Genomic DNA, 15,146 nt, shown 5'->3' on the forward strand with positions numbered 1-15,146 from the left:
ACTTGCTTAAACATGGCTGCCAGAATAAATTATTCATGTAAAAATTACATAATGTATAGTTTATCTTTGAATATTTTTGGAGCCCAAAAAGATTAAAGGAATATAAGATACTATCTCTCTCTTTTTCTCTCTCCTTCATTTTCTCACCTTTTGGTCTGCTACTGTTTCACAGCTCTCCTTTTGTTTCTTCTCTCCCCTAATTAGAACCACAATGAGATAAATATGTGAGTCCATTGCATCACATAGCTATTTAGATGAAACTATATTCCTTAAATTGAATCATGTGACCATGGGAAACCAGGGCAAGAAGTTCCTTCTTCCTATATCGATGTATTACCAGACCAATATTTATTGCCTTGTAAATAGCAAGCCACATCACTGCAGCCGTATCACAGTGCAACATGGGGCATTTTGGCATTCAGCCAATGAAGCAAACTTCTGAAGATGCACAAATTTAGTTATCCATTATTAACTCTCCTACAAATATTACATACCATAAACATACAGTTGATAACTTTTTTCTTTGATATTCTTTCTAGGTGATTTTGAAAAGTTCCTACTTCTTTTTGTCACTTATAGTTAAGCCCTTAAAGGAAGCATCTATCCCAGACAAACAAGGCCTCTCGTGGGAGTTTCTTGGTGATATTAAACCCAGGATAAATACTTTAGAATTTTGCCAATCATTTTTTATTATTATTTTATTCCATTTTTGGCAATGTCTGTTTCAACAACATTTGCATCCAAGCTTTAGGATGCATTCTTGAACAGCATCCATAAATAAGAAAGTTGATTGGTTCCAGATCCTAATAGTCCTAAAAGTGACAAATGTTTGTGTACTTTTAGGAAGCTGCCAACTATTTATCTCTATTACAGACAATTCATTGCTGTTATGTAAATATTTAGATGAATACATATACCATAAACAACATATAGAATCTTAATCTGTGCTAATGAACTTTTAGTTTGGAAAAACGTACATGGTTCCTTTATTATTTTGTACTGCAAAGACTTAGTAAGTAAGTAAGTTTAGTAAGACATTTAGGCTGTACATAACTTAGTAGAAAGGAAATAATGAAAAAATGAATGAGTCACTTGGTTGAAAACTTGTGGTTGAACTGACGCTTGAGGGATATTTGTTAGATCTTGCTAAAGGTTATAAAGTGAGTTGGGGAAATGAAACGTCTGTTTGCAATCTGGACATTGTTTAGAATAACGTCTCCCTTTAGAAGTCTGTTGTTTGTGCTATAGCAGAGCTTGAACTTTTCTTAGGTTGCTTAAAGGGGTTATCTCTCATTCCGTGGAGAGAACAGATGGGTTGTCTTTTACCCTTTTCAGCCTCCACCTGCATTTGATTAGAGACAGCAGTAGTTTTACATACCCCATGCCAGAATACCATGATGACATAGCAGCTTCAGACAACAGCGTGACTAGGATTTTTTTTCCCTAAACCCTTGAATCACAGAGGATCTGGCAGCCAGTTACCATCTGACACTGTTTATAGCATATATTGTTCGATCCACTCCCTTACTGAATCTGCTGTGGGAATTAAAGCAAGCAGTTTCAAGTCAGAAAGGTAAGTTCTCTTGCATGTTTTAAACACTTAGAATCAAGCAACTGAACAAAGCAGCACTGAAAATACAACTCACCTTTGTCAGTTTGCAGATTGGACACAACTGCTGTTGTGAATTCGTTTTCTGAGTTTATGGTAAAATGCTCTTCGTATTTTGTGGATTACTGTTGCATTTCTTTGCAAAATTTAATCACTTCCAGAAGAGCTATTCCATACCATAGGGAGGAACACAATATCTATCTAATAAATATTTCCATCTATTAGTAAGAACTCTTATATCAAATAGGTAAATTACTCTGAAAATTGCATTGATAAAACAATAGTCCAGGTTACTGAAGAACATCAAAACTATTAAAGGTTATTTGTCTAGCAATGTACATGTTAATTGTACTTTTATGGAACTGCAGTGATGGTTTTAGTGTGAAACTGTGAAAAAGAAAAGTGTACAGAATAAGATTCCCTCTTTGTAACTGCTAGTGAAAAAGATTTTTCCATCTGAGGGAAGGTGCCAAATGACAATTGTAGTCCTTGCATGCAAATTTTTAGCAGATGTTCACATGAATATTTGTACATTTGTACTAGAGAAATAGACATTTGTACTAGAGAAATAGACATTTGTACTAGAGAAATATCTATATACTCTGCTAACTTCTGGTTCCTGCTGATCTTTTAGGAAATAATATACTCATTTAAACAAGTTTATGAAATGTACACAGAGCAAAGAGGTCTCACAAATTTCAGACAGTATAATCTTGCATGAAAAAGATTATCCTTGATTTTTTTTGTGTTCATAGATTATTCACATGATTAACAAATGCAGTGCTGCCCTTCTAATATATTAGCAGCTTGAAGCAAATCTTCTTTAAGTCTGAAAAATTGTAAAACTACTCTATAATATTTTGACAGGTTTAACTAAATATTAATATACTTTATTAATATTTTCTACAGAGTGGCTTACCAATCTGTAAATCAGCAAGTCAAAGGGATACAAAAAGTATAAAGTAGTACAAATAGATCAGAAATAGCTAAGAAATATTTCCAATACCAAAGTGTGTGATTCTAAATGAGGCCTTATTTTATTATATTTCTATAGTTTTCTTTTAAATAGAAGCAGGAAAAGTTGCTACACTGTTAAGGGAAAATTGTAAAGTATCTCTGATCAACCAACTCGGATCAGTGTACTGTAACTACAACTAAGGCTACTCGTTTACAGTTAATACTATGTTCTTATAGAAAGACATTTACTATTGAAATCTGTACAATGAGACCTACACTGTAACCAATAGGGATCTTTCCAGTATCTCCAACAGCAATTCAATTACATAAAACAATATTAATTTCACTATATATATTTGATATTTAAATTTGCAAGCCAAAGAATTGCCTGATGTGTACAAACATATATTAGACAAATTTCAATATTCCATAAATATATGCCAAAATGCATAATAATTCACTGTTCAGAACTAAAAATTCAGTTATTAAATATTCAGCTATAATCTATCAACTGCCCCCCCCCCATATTTTTTTTTTACAACTGACATTGTTGCTAGCTATGATATTTTGTAATTCTTCTCTAGTGGAAAAATAGTGTCTTAGACAAAATGGTTTTTTTTTTTTTTTAGTTCATTAATTTTTACTCTCCCTTTCCATTCAAAAAGTGAATTGGGGAAAATAGTTTTTGGGACATTGATGTAGGAACTTGTTTCTTATACATTCAAGAAATCCATACATTCAAATACATCCATGAACCCTAACCCTAACCCATGAAATCATGAAATCAAGTGATACCAGATTCTATTGTAGTATACCTATCCATTCAAATCCAGCTGTGATAGCTTTACTTCAAAGATGCAAATTTCATTATAACTCAGCTGTCTATTTTTCTAATTCTAAACCTCATACCAGAAACATCTTTAATGGAATAATTTCATAGGGTTGGTGGTTCTTATGGACTCTGAAGCCAACACATCTTTTATTATTTAATTGAATGACTAATTATTTTTAAGATGAGGATGAAAGAACTATATGGCTTTTATACTGGCAACTGAGTGAACTGCATCTACCCCTCCCACTGTACCCTGTGTGTTAGCCAAACCTACTCCAAATTTTTGGAAGATGCTGGAATAAAACTAGACTGAGTGGACATAACAGAGAAGTTAAAAGCAAGAGGATATTCATTTCATGAGAGAAAGTCTATTTGCATACTATGGAATATGGCCCTTGTCCTAATCTATATCAAAATTGTAAATATCCAGCCATGTCTCTTTCATACAATTATCTACAGAAGTGTCTGTTTTTTCATATTAAATTTATTATTCCATATATAGTCTTCATTGATCAATAAGCATTAAATCATCCATAATAACAATTAGGAAGTGCAAATTGCCTAATTTTACATGAAAATACAGAAGGGCAAAAACCTTCTTGTAATTATTTATTTATTTACATTTGTTATAACTACCCACCTCTAATAGATTCTGGGTGGAATACACAACCAAAAAAATCTATAAACTCCATAAAACCAAATTCTAAGTATGTAATTTAAAAAAAGAAAAAATGTGGGTGTTCCCAAACCACCCAATATAAGGAAATGCAATATTTTTTTATGATACTGACAATAGCTCAGTATAGATTTTACCTATAGGCATATATCTTAGGAACTTCACTGTGAAACAGAGAAATATAACAAAGTAAACCATTGTTTATACCAATAATATTTTTTTCTGATGCTATTTGCCCCTTTATTTGTCCTTAGGTTTGGCTCTTTCTACTTACCTGGTTTCTGTGGTCCATGATCTGCAGCACATCCTTATATTTTCATCATGTTTTTGGTTTCCAACAGCTCTTCTGAAACTGAGCTAATTAGCTTCAGGTCCAGAATAGCTTCTGCATAAACATTAAACATTTTGCAGCATTAAGGTTGAAGCTGAATGACACAATCTACCACTTATGAGAATTCATATACAATTCATCCTCCTTATCTCTTTCCTCACCCTTCTGTAGTTAAGATGCCACAGCATTTTACCAATTATTTCATTATATTTCTTAAATTAAAAAACATGGTATTATCTCTCTCTTTCTCCCTCCTTTCCTCCCATTCACTTTTCTCACTGCAAAAAATAATTACTGAGAGTCCCATATAAGATTGGGGGAATAAAATGGTAGTTGGTTCCAATTATCCATACTCTCCCATCAGAGATTGGCTGGAGATAAGATAAGATAAGATTGATGATAGATGATAATGATGATAAATAGATAGATGATAGATGATATAGATAATATAGATAAAATATAGATAATAGATGACAGATGATAGATAGATAGATAGATAGATAGGAGAGAGACAGAGAGAAAGAGAGAGAGAGAGAGAGAGAGATGGTAGCTAGATAGCTAGATGATAGCTAGCTAGCTGGGGGAGAGAGAGAGAGAGAGAGAGAGAGAGATGTTTTACGAATCACACAGATCATAATAGTAATGTACCATAAATAAAAAGAAAATGTAAAAATAGCATCATAAAAAGCTTTTAATAAAATGGATTTCATATTAAAACAACAGTAAATCACTGTGAAAATATTACCAATATTAAACTGAGAACCCTTGCAATTCAGCAAAAAAATGGCAACCCCTTTATATATAGACAGATTTGCTAGCAAGAAGAAAATATTTCCCACTCCAACAAAGACTCAGGCAATTTGGTATGAAATTTATTACAAAATCTCCCTTCTAGAATTGTAAATGGAAAATCATTAAGTCTAGTCAATAAGCATTTGACTATGTGAGATGGAAAAGTCATTGGTGAAATAATTAATTAAAGTGAAAAAATGTCACTTCAAATCTCTGTTCAGAAACTTGTTGATTTGTTTCTGAACTGGCTTTCTCAAGCCTCAGTATCATAAAGATTTTGGGTGAAAACCCACTGGTTTCTTTGCCTTTTTTTTCCCCCAAGAAGAAGCAAAATTATCAACAAATATTGTTTAATATCTACATGAAGCCAATAGAGGAGATCATCTATCAGTACAGAGTTAGGGTTCATTACAGGGATGAAATGCTACCCGTTCGGGCTGGTTTGCCTGAACTGGTAATAACACATGTGACTGGTTCACCGAACCAGTAGTAAAAATACTTTAAAAAGTAAAAATAAAGTTCCGAAGATGGTGCGGCACAGCTGATTGTCTGAACTTTTTAAAAACTTTTTTTAAGCATTTTTTTACTACCCATTCAGGCAATCAGCTGTGCCGTGCAATCCTCGGAACTTTTTTTTTTTTTTACTTTTTAAAGAATTTTTTACTACTATTGGGGAAGTCCATTTTTGCTCCCAGGAGGCTTCCCTGAAGCCTGCTAGGCCAAAACAGGGGGTGGGGGGTGCTGAGAAAGAAAGAAAGAAAGAAAGAAAGAAAGAAAGGAAGAAAGAAAGAAAGAAAGAAAGAAAGAAAGAAAGAAAGAAAGAAAGAAAGAAAGAGAGGGAGGTAGTGGGAGAAAAGGAGAGGAAGGAAGGATCACAAACCTAGCACTAGATGCAGTTTCAGAAGATACCTTGAAAGAGCACAGCAACCAATCCAGGGCTGGAAGGGACCTGGAGGTCATCTAGTCCAACCCCCTGCTACAGCAGGACATTGTTAAAATGAGTTTCTGTCTTTTGACCCCCCCAGTCATATGACTACATAGCCACGCCCACCCAGTCACATGACACCCCCACCACCAAGCCACGCCCACAGAACCGGTATGAAAAGTTTTTAGATTTCACCACTGGTTTATCGCTATGTCAATGATTTTGATATATCAACTTCAGGACAAATTAGAAATGCAGGTGGGGCTCTTTCTTAAGGCTCTTAGATTCTAAAAGCAGATTTAGAACTTCCCATCAAGACAAGAGTAATTCTGTCTGATAAGCCATCCAATGCCAGTGTTATTCCATCTTTAGTTGTGGTTGTGATCATCCTTCTCCCCACCCATCCATTTTGAACTGGTTTTGAAATTATTTCTACTTATTGACAGATCACTTCTCTGGCCGGAAAGGCCCTCATATGGTTTTATCTTTTGTGCCAGTTATGACCATTACTAGATTGGGAAACTCTTCTAACCATTACTAGATTGTGAAACTCATAGTCATTCATATTTCAGTAACATCTTGATTGGACCATTACATTACAATATGTTTCACATGGAGCTGGCCATGAGGTCCACTTAGAATATATTGCTGATTCACAGTGCAGCAGTTTGAGTAATAGTAACAGAGTTGGAAGGGACCTTGGAGGTCATCTAGTCCAATCCCCCGCTCACGCAGGATACCTATACGAGGGATTCCAACCACCGACCTTTCTGATCAGCAAGCTCAGTGTCTTAGCCACTGAGCCACTTAGGGAGCCATTATGATTATAAGTAGGTTTCCATGTAACACCAGTATTTTGAGAGTAGCCTAGTTGACTTTCAGGTGCAATTCTAGGTGCTGGTTGCCACTTTTAAGGGTCTATATCAGTGATGGGTAACCTTTTTGCCGTCGCGTGCCAAAAGTGGGGGTCGCAGGGAGGTGTCGCGTGTCCGTGTGCCCACATCCATAATTCAATGTGCCCCGCCCTCTCGCGCATGTGCACGTGACCCCCCCATACTTCTCCTTGCTTTTGGCACGCGATGGCCCGGTGGGCCCAGTAGGCCGTTTTTTCCCCTCCCCAGGCTCCAGAGGCTTTCTAGAAGCCTGGGGAGGGCAAAAACAGCCTTCCCCATCCCCCCCGGAGGCCTTCTGGAGGCCAGAAACAGCCAGTTTCCCGACTTCTGGTGGGACTGGAAGGCCTGAAAATCAATTGGCTGGTGCGCACATGCGCGCTGGAGCTGAGCTAGGGCAACACTTGCGTGACCACCAATATGGCTCCGCGTGCCACCTGTGGCACCCGTGCCATAGGTTCGCCATCACGGGTCTATATGGATCAGGACCTGGATTTCAGTAAATTTGCCTGTTTGGAAGCAGTTGAATCCAAGTATATGAATTAGCTTTTAGGGTGGAATAGTGGAAGGCCAATTTTTCTTTGCCTTCATTGCCTGGGGCCAGGCATTCTTAACCTTCTTTTGAGAGCTTTTTGAAAAAAATGGGGTTAGGGTTAGATGGACCATATGATATGATCCATTGTGGCACTGATTATGTTGTTATGTTCATAATCATTCAATACATTTCACATATAGATGCCCAGGCTAGTTTCCTTCCTTTGGCATCTGAGTTTTATTCAGCCTGAGTAATAAGGGAAGACAATACTGGGAGCCACCAGTCAGAATTTATAAAACCACCAACTGTTGTTTTTCCTCTCTTAGGCTTTTGTCTAAGATCAAATGATGGGTTTATTCAGTGGGTTCATAAGAATGCTTCCCAGAGAAGTGGAATATAAATCTGGTGAATCTGATCCTGAATGAATTTATTTACAAATTAATTTATTCAGTTAGTTACATATTCAAAAAAAAAATATATGGAAGAATATAAGAATAAATTTCTTGGATCAAGTTCAGCATTTTGTTTCTTACAGGCCAAAGATGGAGACAAATTGCTTTCCCACCATTGTTCTCTTCATATCTGGGAAGTCTCCAAGGCACAGATAGCATCAAATTTCAAGAATAGTAGTCTTTTATAGACCTTATCATAAATGTATTAAATCCTATTTCTTTATTTAATTTAAATACCACCCAAATTGTATGATTCCTGGTAGTTTCAAATTGAAAAGTATATCTATCTAGGTTAATGTGGCCATCACTACATCTCATGATAAAATACCCGAAGAATTTACTGTGTTCTTTTCCCTGTTCTAAACATCCTTCTAAACATCTATGCTGGATGATGGCTTGTCCTAGCATTTTGAGAAGTGGAAAGATAGAACTCTACTTTTCTATTTTTCTTCTAATATGCATGATTTCATTCAGCAAAACAATGTTCCCTTTAGAAGCCCCTTTTTGAAGCTAAAGAATCCCAAACATCCCAGACTTTTCTTGTAAAGCAGCTATTGGATCCTATAATAATCTTATCTCCAGCATTATATCCTTTTCCAGATATGATGAGCAGACCTATACCCATTTTTCCAGATGCAGACATACATCGTATTCATATGAAGGCATTAAAGCATGTCATTAATAAGTAATTCCTTTCATAATAGATGCATTGAACTCTATTCAAGGTTTCTCTTTTTGCTAGCACAAGTTGTTACATACATTTGGAGTAAAGTGTACACACAAACACACACGCACACACAGAGAGTCTATGAGTATATTTTTCTCTTTGTGTATGTATATATTTGTTTATGGATTTCTTCTTTTTTTAACTGAAGTTAGTCATTATGCTGGATTTATTGAATATGCTCACCATAAAATAAAGGACGAATTAGCATTTTGCAACCATTATGTTTTGATGGATGAGCCACTAGGTATACTGCCAAGTAAACTACTTAGCAAGATGTGTATACCTTCCATTTCCCCCCATCCACGAATAAAGCTATTTTTACCCACATAGACAGATATTTGGAAAATAATGGTTGGCCCAAGTGACCCATTTTCTTAATCTCTAGGAGTTTTCAGTCAACATTTTAGCAATTAGAATTGTTAATAATATATTAAATTTCTCTGTACTTTCATATAAAATTCATATCATCCATATGTAATAACATTATAACATTATAGAAAGTTTATTTTCCATATAAATATTTAATAACCATTGCCAGGTAATATCAGAAGTTTGCAATTATTGCTACTTATATTATTTAGTCATTGATGAAAGCTGTAAATACTTAATATAACATTATAATAATAACCTATACATTTAAGCATAATAAATACTACAGTTTTCAAAAAGTTATACTGTTTTCCACAAAATAAGACCTATCCTGAAAATAAGCCCAGGCATGGTTTTACGCATGCACCTAATATAACTCTACCCCAAAATAAGCCCTACTTAAGAGCCTGTGCAGCTGGCTGGCCTCCTATTCCATCTGGTTGCTCACAGTGCCATGACCACAAGGTGAGGCGGTGTGTGATGGAGCTGCCCTATGTGCCCTGCACTGGCTTACTTCAGGGCCCCCACAGCCAGGTCATCCATGCCCCAACACCTGTCTTGTGGTGGCAGCACCAGCAGCCATGTGAAGCAGGAGCCCATGTGACTGCCAGCCCACTTCTTGCTCAAATATATAGATATAGATACACAGAAGTTATATTTTGTTCTTATAATATGCTTCCCTATCACAACATTGAGGTAACTCTATGTTTTTTATCTCCTTTAACAGAAATCATCCTGACTGCAAAGATGTATCTGACTTCTCTTCCTTTCTTCATTTTTTTGATCAGCGGTATCTTCTGTCAATATGATTACGATTTTGAGCCAGATTTTGGTTATCATTTTTCAATGTTAGAGCTATCATCTGCAGTCTGTGCACCAGAATGTAATTGCCCTATAACTTACCCCTCAGCCATGTATTGTGATGATCTTAAACTGAAGAGTTTCCCCATTATTCCTAAAGGAATCAAATACCTGTATCTCCGCAATAATCTGCTTGAAGGCATAGAAGATAATGCTTTTGAGAATGTGACAGATCTGGAGTGGCTAATCCTAGACAATAACCAACTGAAAAATTCCAATATTAAAGGCAAAGTCTTTGCCAAATTAAAGAATTTAAAAAAGCTGCACATCAATCACAACAATTTAACTGAAGTTGTTGGGCCACTTCCCAATACTCTAGATGACCTGCAACTCACTCATAACCAGATTTCCAAAATCACCCCCAATACACTTGAGGGACTAGTGAATCTGACTGTCATTCAGCTACAGAACAATGAACTGACTGAAGGTACACTCTCTGGAGTTTTTAAAGGCTTAAAATCACTCTTGTATCTGGACTTGAGCAATAATAAACTGACTAAACTGCCTACAGGATTGCCTAATAATTTATTGATGCTGTATTTTGATAATAATCAGATTAGCGGCGTTCCTGATCAGTATTTCCAGGGTTTTAAAGTACTGCAGTATTTACGTCTTTCTCACAATAAGCTGTCAGATTCTGGAATACCAGGCAATGTTTTCAATATCTCTTCACTTGTGGAGCTGGATCTCTCCTATAATGAGCTAAAGAACATTCCGACAGTCAGTGAGCACCTTGAAAACTACTACCTCCAAGTCAACCAAATTACCAGTGAGTAATATTTCATTAAAAGAAGAGAAGAGACATGGGGGGTTGGTAATAGTTAAATGAGATTATCTTATTTAATTCGCAATTCTCATATAACCATTTTATCCCAATCTTTTTGTTCATTCCATCTCTTTTTAAAAATAATAATAAATACCAATAATTGGTAATCATACATATTCTAGCTAGCAACAGCAGAAGTCCATAGATCCTGCTTTCACTTCATGATGTGAAAGCCTTCTCTTCTGGAAGTAATAGTTTCAAGCCATTTCTCAATTTTGACTCATAATAAATTATGTTGATGAAGATAGTCATAATTATGATTGCTCATCAAAACAGTTTGGTCAGGTTTTTTTTAAACCCATCATTTACTTTTACTGCCAAACAAATTCCTATATTTTCCATAACTTGCTATGTAATCAGTGGTGGGTTTCAAATTTTTTTACTACCGGTTCTGTGGGTGTGGCTTGGTGAGCATGGCATTGCTTGGTGGGTATGGATTGGTGGGTGTGGCAGAGGACGGATATTGTAAAACCTCCATTCCCACCCCACTCCAGGAGAAGGTTACTACAAAATCCCCATTTCCTCCCAATCAGCTGGGACTTGGGAGGCAGAGAATAGATGGGGGCAGGGCCAGTCAGAATTTTTACTACCGGTTCTCCAAACTATTCAAAATTTCCTCTACCGCTTCTCCAGAACTGGTCAGAACCTGCTGAAACCCACCTCTGTATGTAATGCATTTTATTCATCAAGCATCATTGCTCAACTTTTAATAACTTGATTGTTTTCCATGTCATTTATTATACCAAAATTTCAATTGAAAAAAATCAACTTCACTATACTTCTCACAATAATAATAATAATAACAATAATAATAATAATAATAATAATAATAATAATAATAATAATAATAATAACTTGGTAATAACTGTTACCAAAGCTATGATTACTATGCATCTTGATGAGACCAGGATATGAGGATTCCTAGAATAATAATAAAAAATAAAGCTTTATTTGAAAATACTTGAAAACATATTAGGGAACTAGTATAGATATTAACCATACTACATTCTGTTACTCTCAAGAAGAGATTAAATAAGCATATTGAAACCTCATTACTATAACTCATTCAGTATTATTCCAATGAGGAAAAAATATGAAGCAGAAACTGGAAGCCACATATTTAATGATAGGCTATTTCCACATTCAAACAAGTGTGGCATAAAAAGAAAGTGAGGAAAAAAAAAAACAGTTGAAGAACCAGTGAAAAGGACATCAGGACTTCTTCTGCATACTTAGCTGAGAATAAACCACAATAACATTCCAAAAACTAAAACTGGGCAAGACAATAGATATTGCTGCACATATTTGCTATTTTATTCTGTAATATTAAAATAAATACATGCATTTGAGATTTTTTTTCTGTTTCACATAGAATTTTTGTTGTTGGCACATCTTATAACAAATATTTGTGGCCATAATATTATAGCTTATTTGAAGAATGAGAACACTGTCTGGAGACATCCAAAAGGAAGGGTGCAAATTTATTTATTTATTTAGCATACAACATCAAGGAAATCTACAAATGGTAGACACAATACAGCCCTGACAGCCTAGATTGCTAGTTCATTCTGTTTGGTGCTTGCATGTCTATCCTTGGTGCATTGCGAACTAGCTTTACACCAGTTAACTAGCAGCATTCTAGTTGCTGGCTCTTCCAGACTCCTCTCTTGGTCTTGCCTCACCTCGCTTCGTGTTGCGATGCCTGAAGTGTGGCCAGGTCCAGTGCCTGCTCTTACTCTCTTGCACATACAAACACAGCTTGATTCCCCCTCCCAAAAAAAGTGGTATCTATTTATCTACTCACAATATTACATTTGTTCAATATGCTGGATGGCAGGAGCTAGGGATTGAACAATGGGAGCTCACTCTGTCTCATGGAGCTGGGCTCAAACTGCTGGAATGCAGACCATTCTTGGCCAGCAGTTTCAGCTTCATTAAGCCTCTACACTACCGTATCCTGTATAAGGGTGTAAAAATCACATGACATACAGACCAAACATAGAGTAAATGTTTCCTAGCTACAATAAGCACATTTCACTATATTATAGCACAGTAAAGACAAATAAAGCTTATAATTAATACCATAATGATGAATTGGTATGGTAGCATCTGTTCATCTCATTGCTTAAAACTAAAAGCTCTTACTTAAGTGTATTTTTGTGTTTTAACTTTTTACGTCAAGACTTTAAGCATAATGTCTGATATCTGGGAATAATATAACATGTATATAACATAGGAAATAGAATTTAACTAGCTGAGGAACATAAAATCCGCTAGAACTCGTGGCATTAGTTAAATCTGGAAATATCCTAGGCTGATTGTGAAAGTTATATTCTAATATTATGTTATTTACATTACAGAATTTTCAGTGAACAGCTTTTGTAAGGTTGTTGGGATACTAGCCTATTCCAGGGTATCACATCTGCGTCTGGATGGAAATAATATCACAAGAGCTGATCTTCCACAGGAAATGTACAACTGTCTCCGAGTGGCCACTGAAATTTCTTTGAAATGAGTTGTACAACACTTTCTCTCATGATACTTTTACACCATAGTAATGCTTTAGTACTAAAATGTCATCTGGTATAAGATCTTTTGTTTTGTTAATAAACAGCATTATTGTGTGGCTGTTTTTTTAATGTGTATATTCTAGAATGCCTGTGATGCAGATTTTTTTTTTTTTGTAAAGCTAGAATGTCCCATAGATTGTGGACAAAAATGTTCTCCTGTTTATTTCTTAGACTGTTTTATTAACACACTATATATAGCCTGAGTTTGAAAAGTTTTTTTTTTTTTAAAGCACTGGTGTATACTCACAATAAACACATACCACTCTCCTTGTGGGTATGAACTTCTACTCAGGTTTGCAGAAGTCAGGCATTTTCTCATCAAGATAGTATATTTAGTACTTAGGGCTGGACCAGATATGTACAGTAGTTCACACTTTGAAATAAAATCTCTCCTGTTTTATACTTTTGATTACATTACATAAAACAATAATTCAATATAGCTATATAAATTCTTTATATATAAAGGAAAATAAAATTAAATATTACAATCAGCATATTCATGTGAAGAATTGATAAAATAGCGACATTTTAAAGGTTTTATTTTATTAATGCATTTTATTTTGTTCTATTGAGGTCAGTTTAAAACTGTAAAGGAATGGTTATTTTACAGTAAAAAAAATTACTATTGTTGTTATACCCTTATTTCTGCATGCTATATTAAATGACTTTAGAAAATAAAAGCGGCAAATGAAACATATTGAGTGTATATTATTGTGAAAAAAGATTTACATTTTTTAAAAAATGTAGATTGATGCAAACTAAAGTTTTTTTTAAAAAAATACTTTGGTGAATGTAATGCTACATTCACATTAAATAAATAGTTTTCTGCAGTCTAGTTTTTAAAGATTCTTCAGACAAAACTTTTTAATGATTGTTATATCAGGCTTTGAATTCTACTATGTACTACAGAATGACTATACCTCTAGCCATTCTCCAGTACATAAAGAATGTAATTTACAAATTACCATCATAAAAATCCCTAAAATCAATAACATGCAGATTAGGCAACAGGGAGAATATTTATGGCACAATTTGCATTACCAAATTCTATAACTGAACTGAACAACTGCACTGAAAAAGTGACTTATGACCATACAACTTTTACAACTTATGACCGTTTTCACACATACGACACCCTTGGTCATGTGATCAAAATTCAGATGTTTGGCATCTGAGTCATATTTATGATTGTTGCACTGTCTCACTTTTGCAACCGCTAAAACAAAGTCAATGGGGAAGCCAGATTCACTTAACAACTATGCTACTAACTTAACAACTGCACAGTAATTGAAAAAGTTGACTGGATTTAACATCTCAGCTAAGATTTAAAAATATTCATAAAAATTTGCCTTCAGAAATTGTGGGAGGCCCAACATTGGACGCTTTTAAGAAGAGACTAAAGCCATCTATCAGAAATAGTATAGGTCTCCTGCGAGAGCACGGTGTTGGACTAGATGACCTCCAAGGTCCCTTCCAACTCTATTACTATTAACTGCAGTGATTCATTGAACCACTGTGGCAAGAAAGGTCATAAAACAGGACAAACCTCACATAACTGTTTAGCAACAGAAATTTTGGACTCAATTGTTGTCATAAGTTAAGGTCTACCTATAGTGGAAATGATGTATATTATAAAAATAGTAAGGACACAGGAACCTTGGTGGCGCAGCAGACTAAAGTGCTGTTAAGTAGCCCTTAGCTGCCAGCTGCCTGCAATTACTGCAAATTCAAATCTCACCAGGCTCAAGGTTGACTCAGCCTTCCATCCTTCCGAGGTAGATAAAAATGAGGACC

General features: G+C 35.3%; 1 protein-coding gene and 1 long non-coding RNA gene across 3 annotated transcripts in view; one reads left to right on the plus strand and one right to left on the minus strand.

Moving 5' to 3' along the window:
- LOC117655640 (uncharacterized) overlaps positions 1–15,146 on the minus strand; it is a 44,317-nt gene that overhangs the window by 12,770 nt on the left and 16,401 nt on the right. The window contains exon 3 of one of the 2 annotated variants that reach the window (XR_015728930.1): positions 148–196. The exons of the other annotated variant lie outside the window; for it this stretch is intronic. This is a non-coding gene — a long non-coding RNA (uncharacterized LOC117655640). The remainder of the gene's footprint in view (positions 1–147; positions 197–15,146) is intronic. 2 annotated transcript variants of the gene reach the window in all.
- On the plus strand, positions 881–14,047 carry LUM (lumican). The gene is made up of 3 exons (XM_034403245.2): positions 881–1,573; positions 9,823–10,725; positions 13,143–14,047. The coding sequence occupies exons 2-3, from the start codon at positions 9,843–9,845 to the stop codon at positions 13,295–13,297; spliced, it is 1,038 nt and encodes a 345-aa protein (XP_034259136.1). The 5' UTR covers positions 881–1,573; positions 9,823–9,842; the 3' UTR covers positions 13,298–14,047.

This window comes from Pantherophis guttatus, chromosome 7 (assembly GCF_059756535.1).
Source record: "Pantherophis guttatus breed Tessera chromosome 7, ASM5975653v1, whole genome shotgun sequence".
Lineage (NCBI taxonomy): Eukaryota > Metazoa > Chordata > Lepidosauria > Squamata > Colubridae > Pantherophis > Pantherophis guttatus.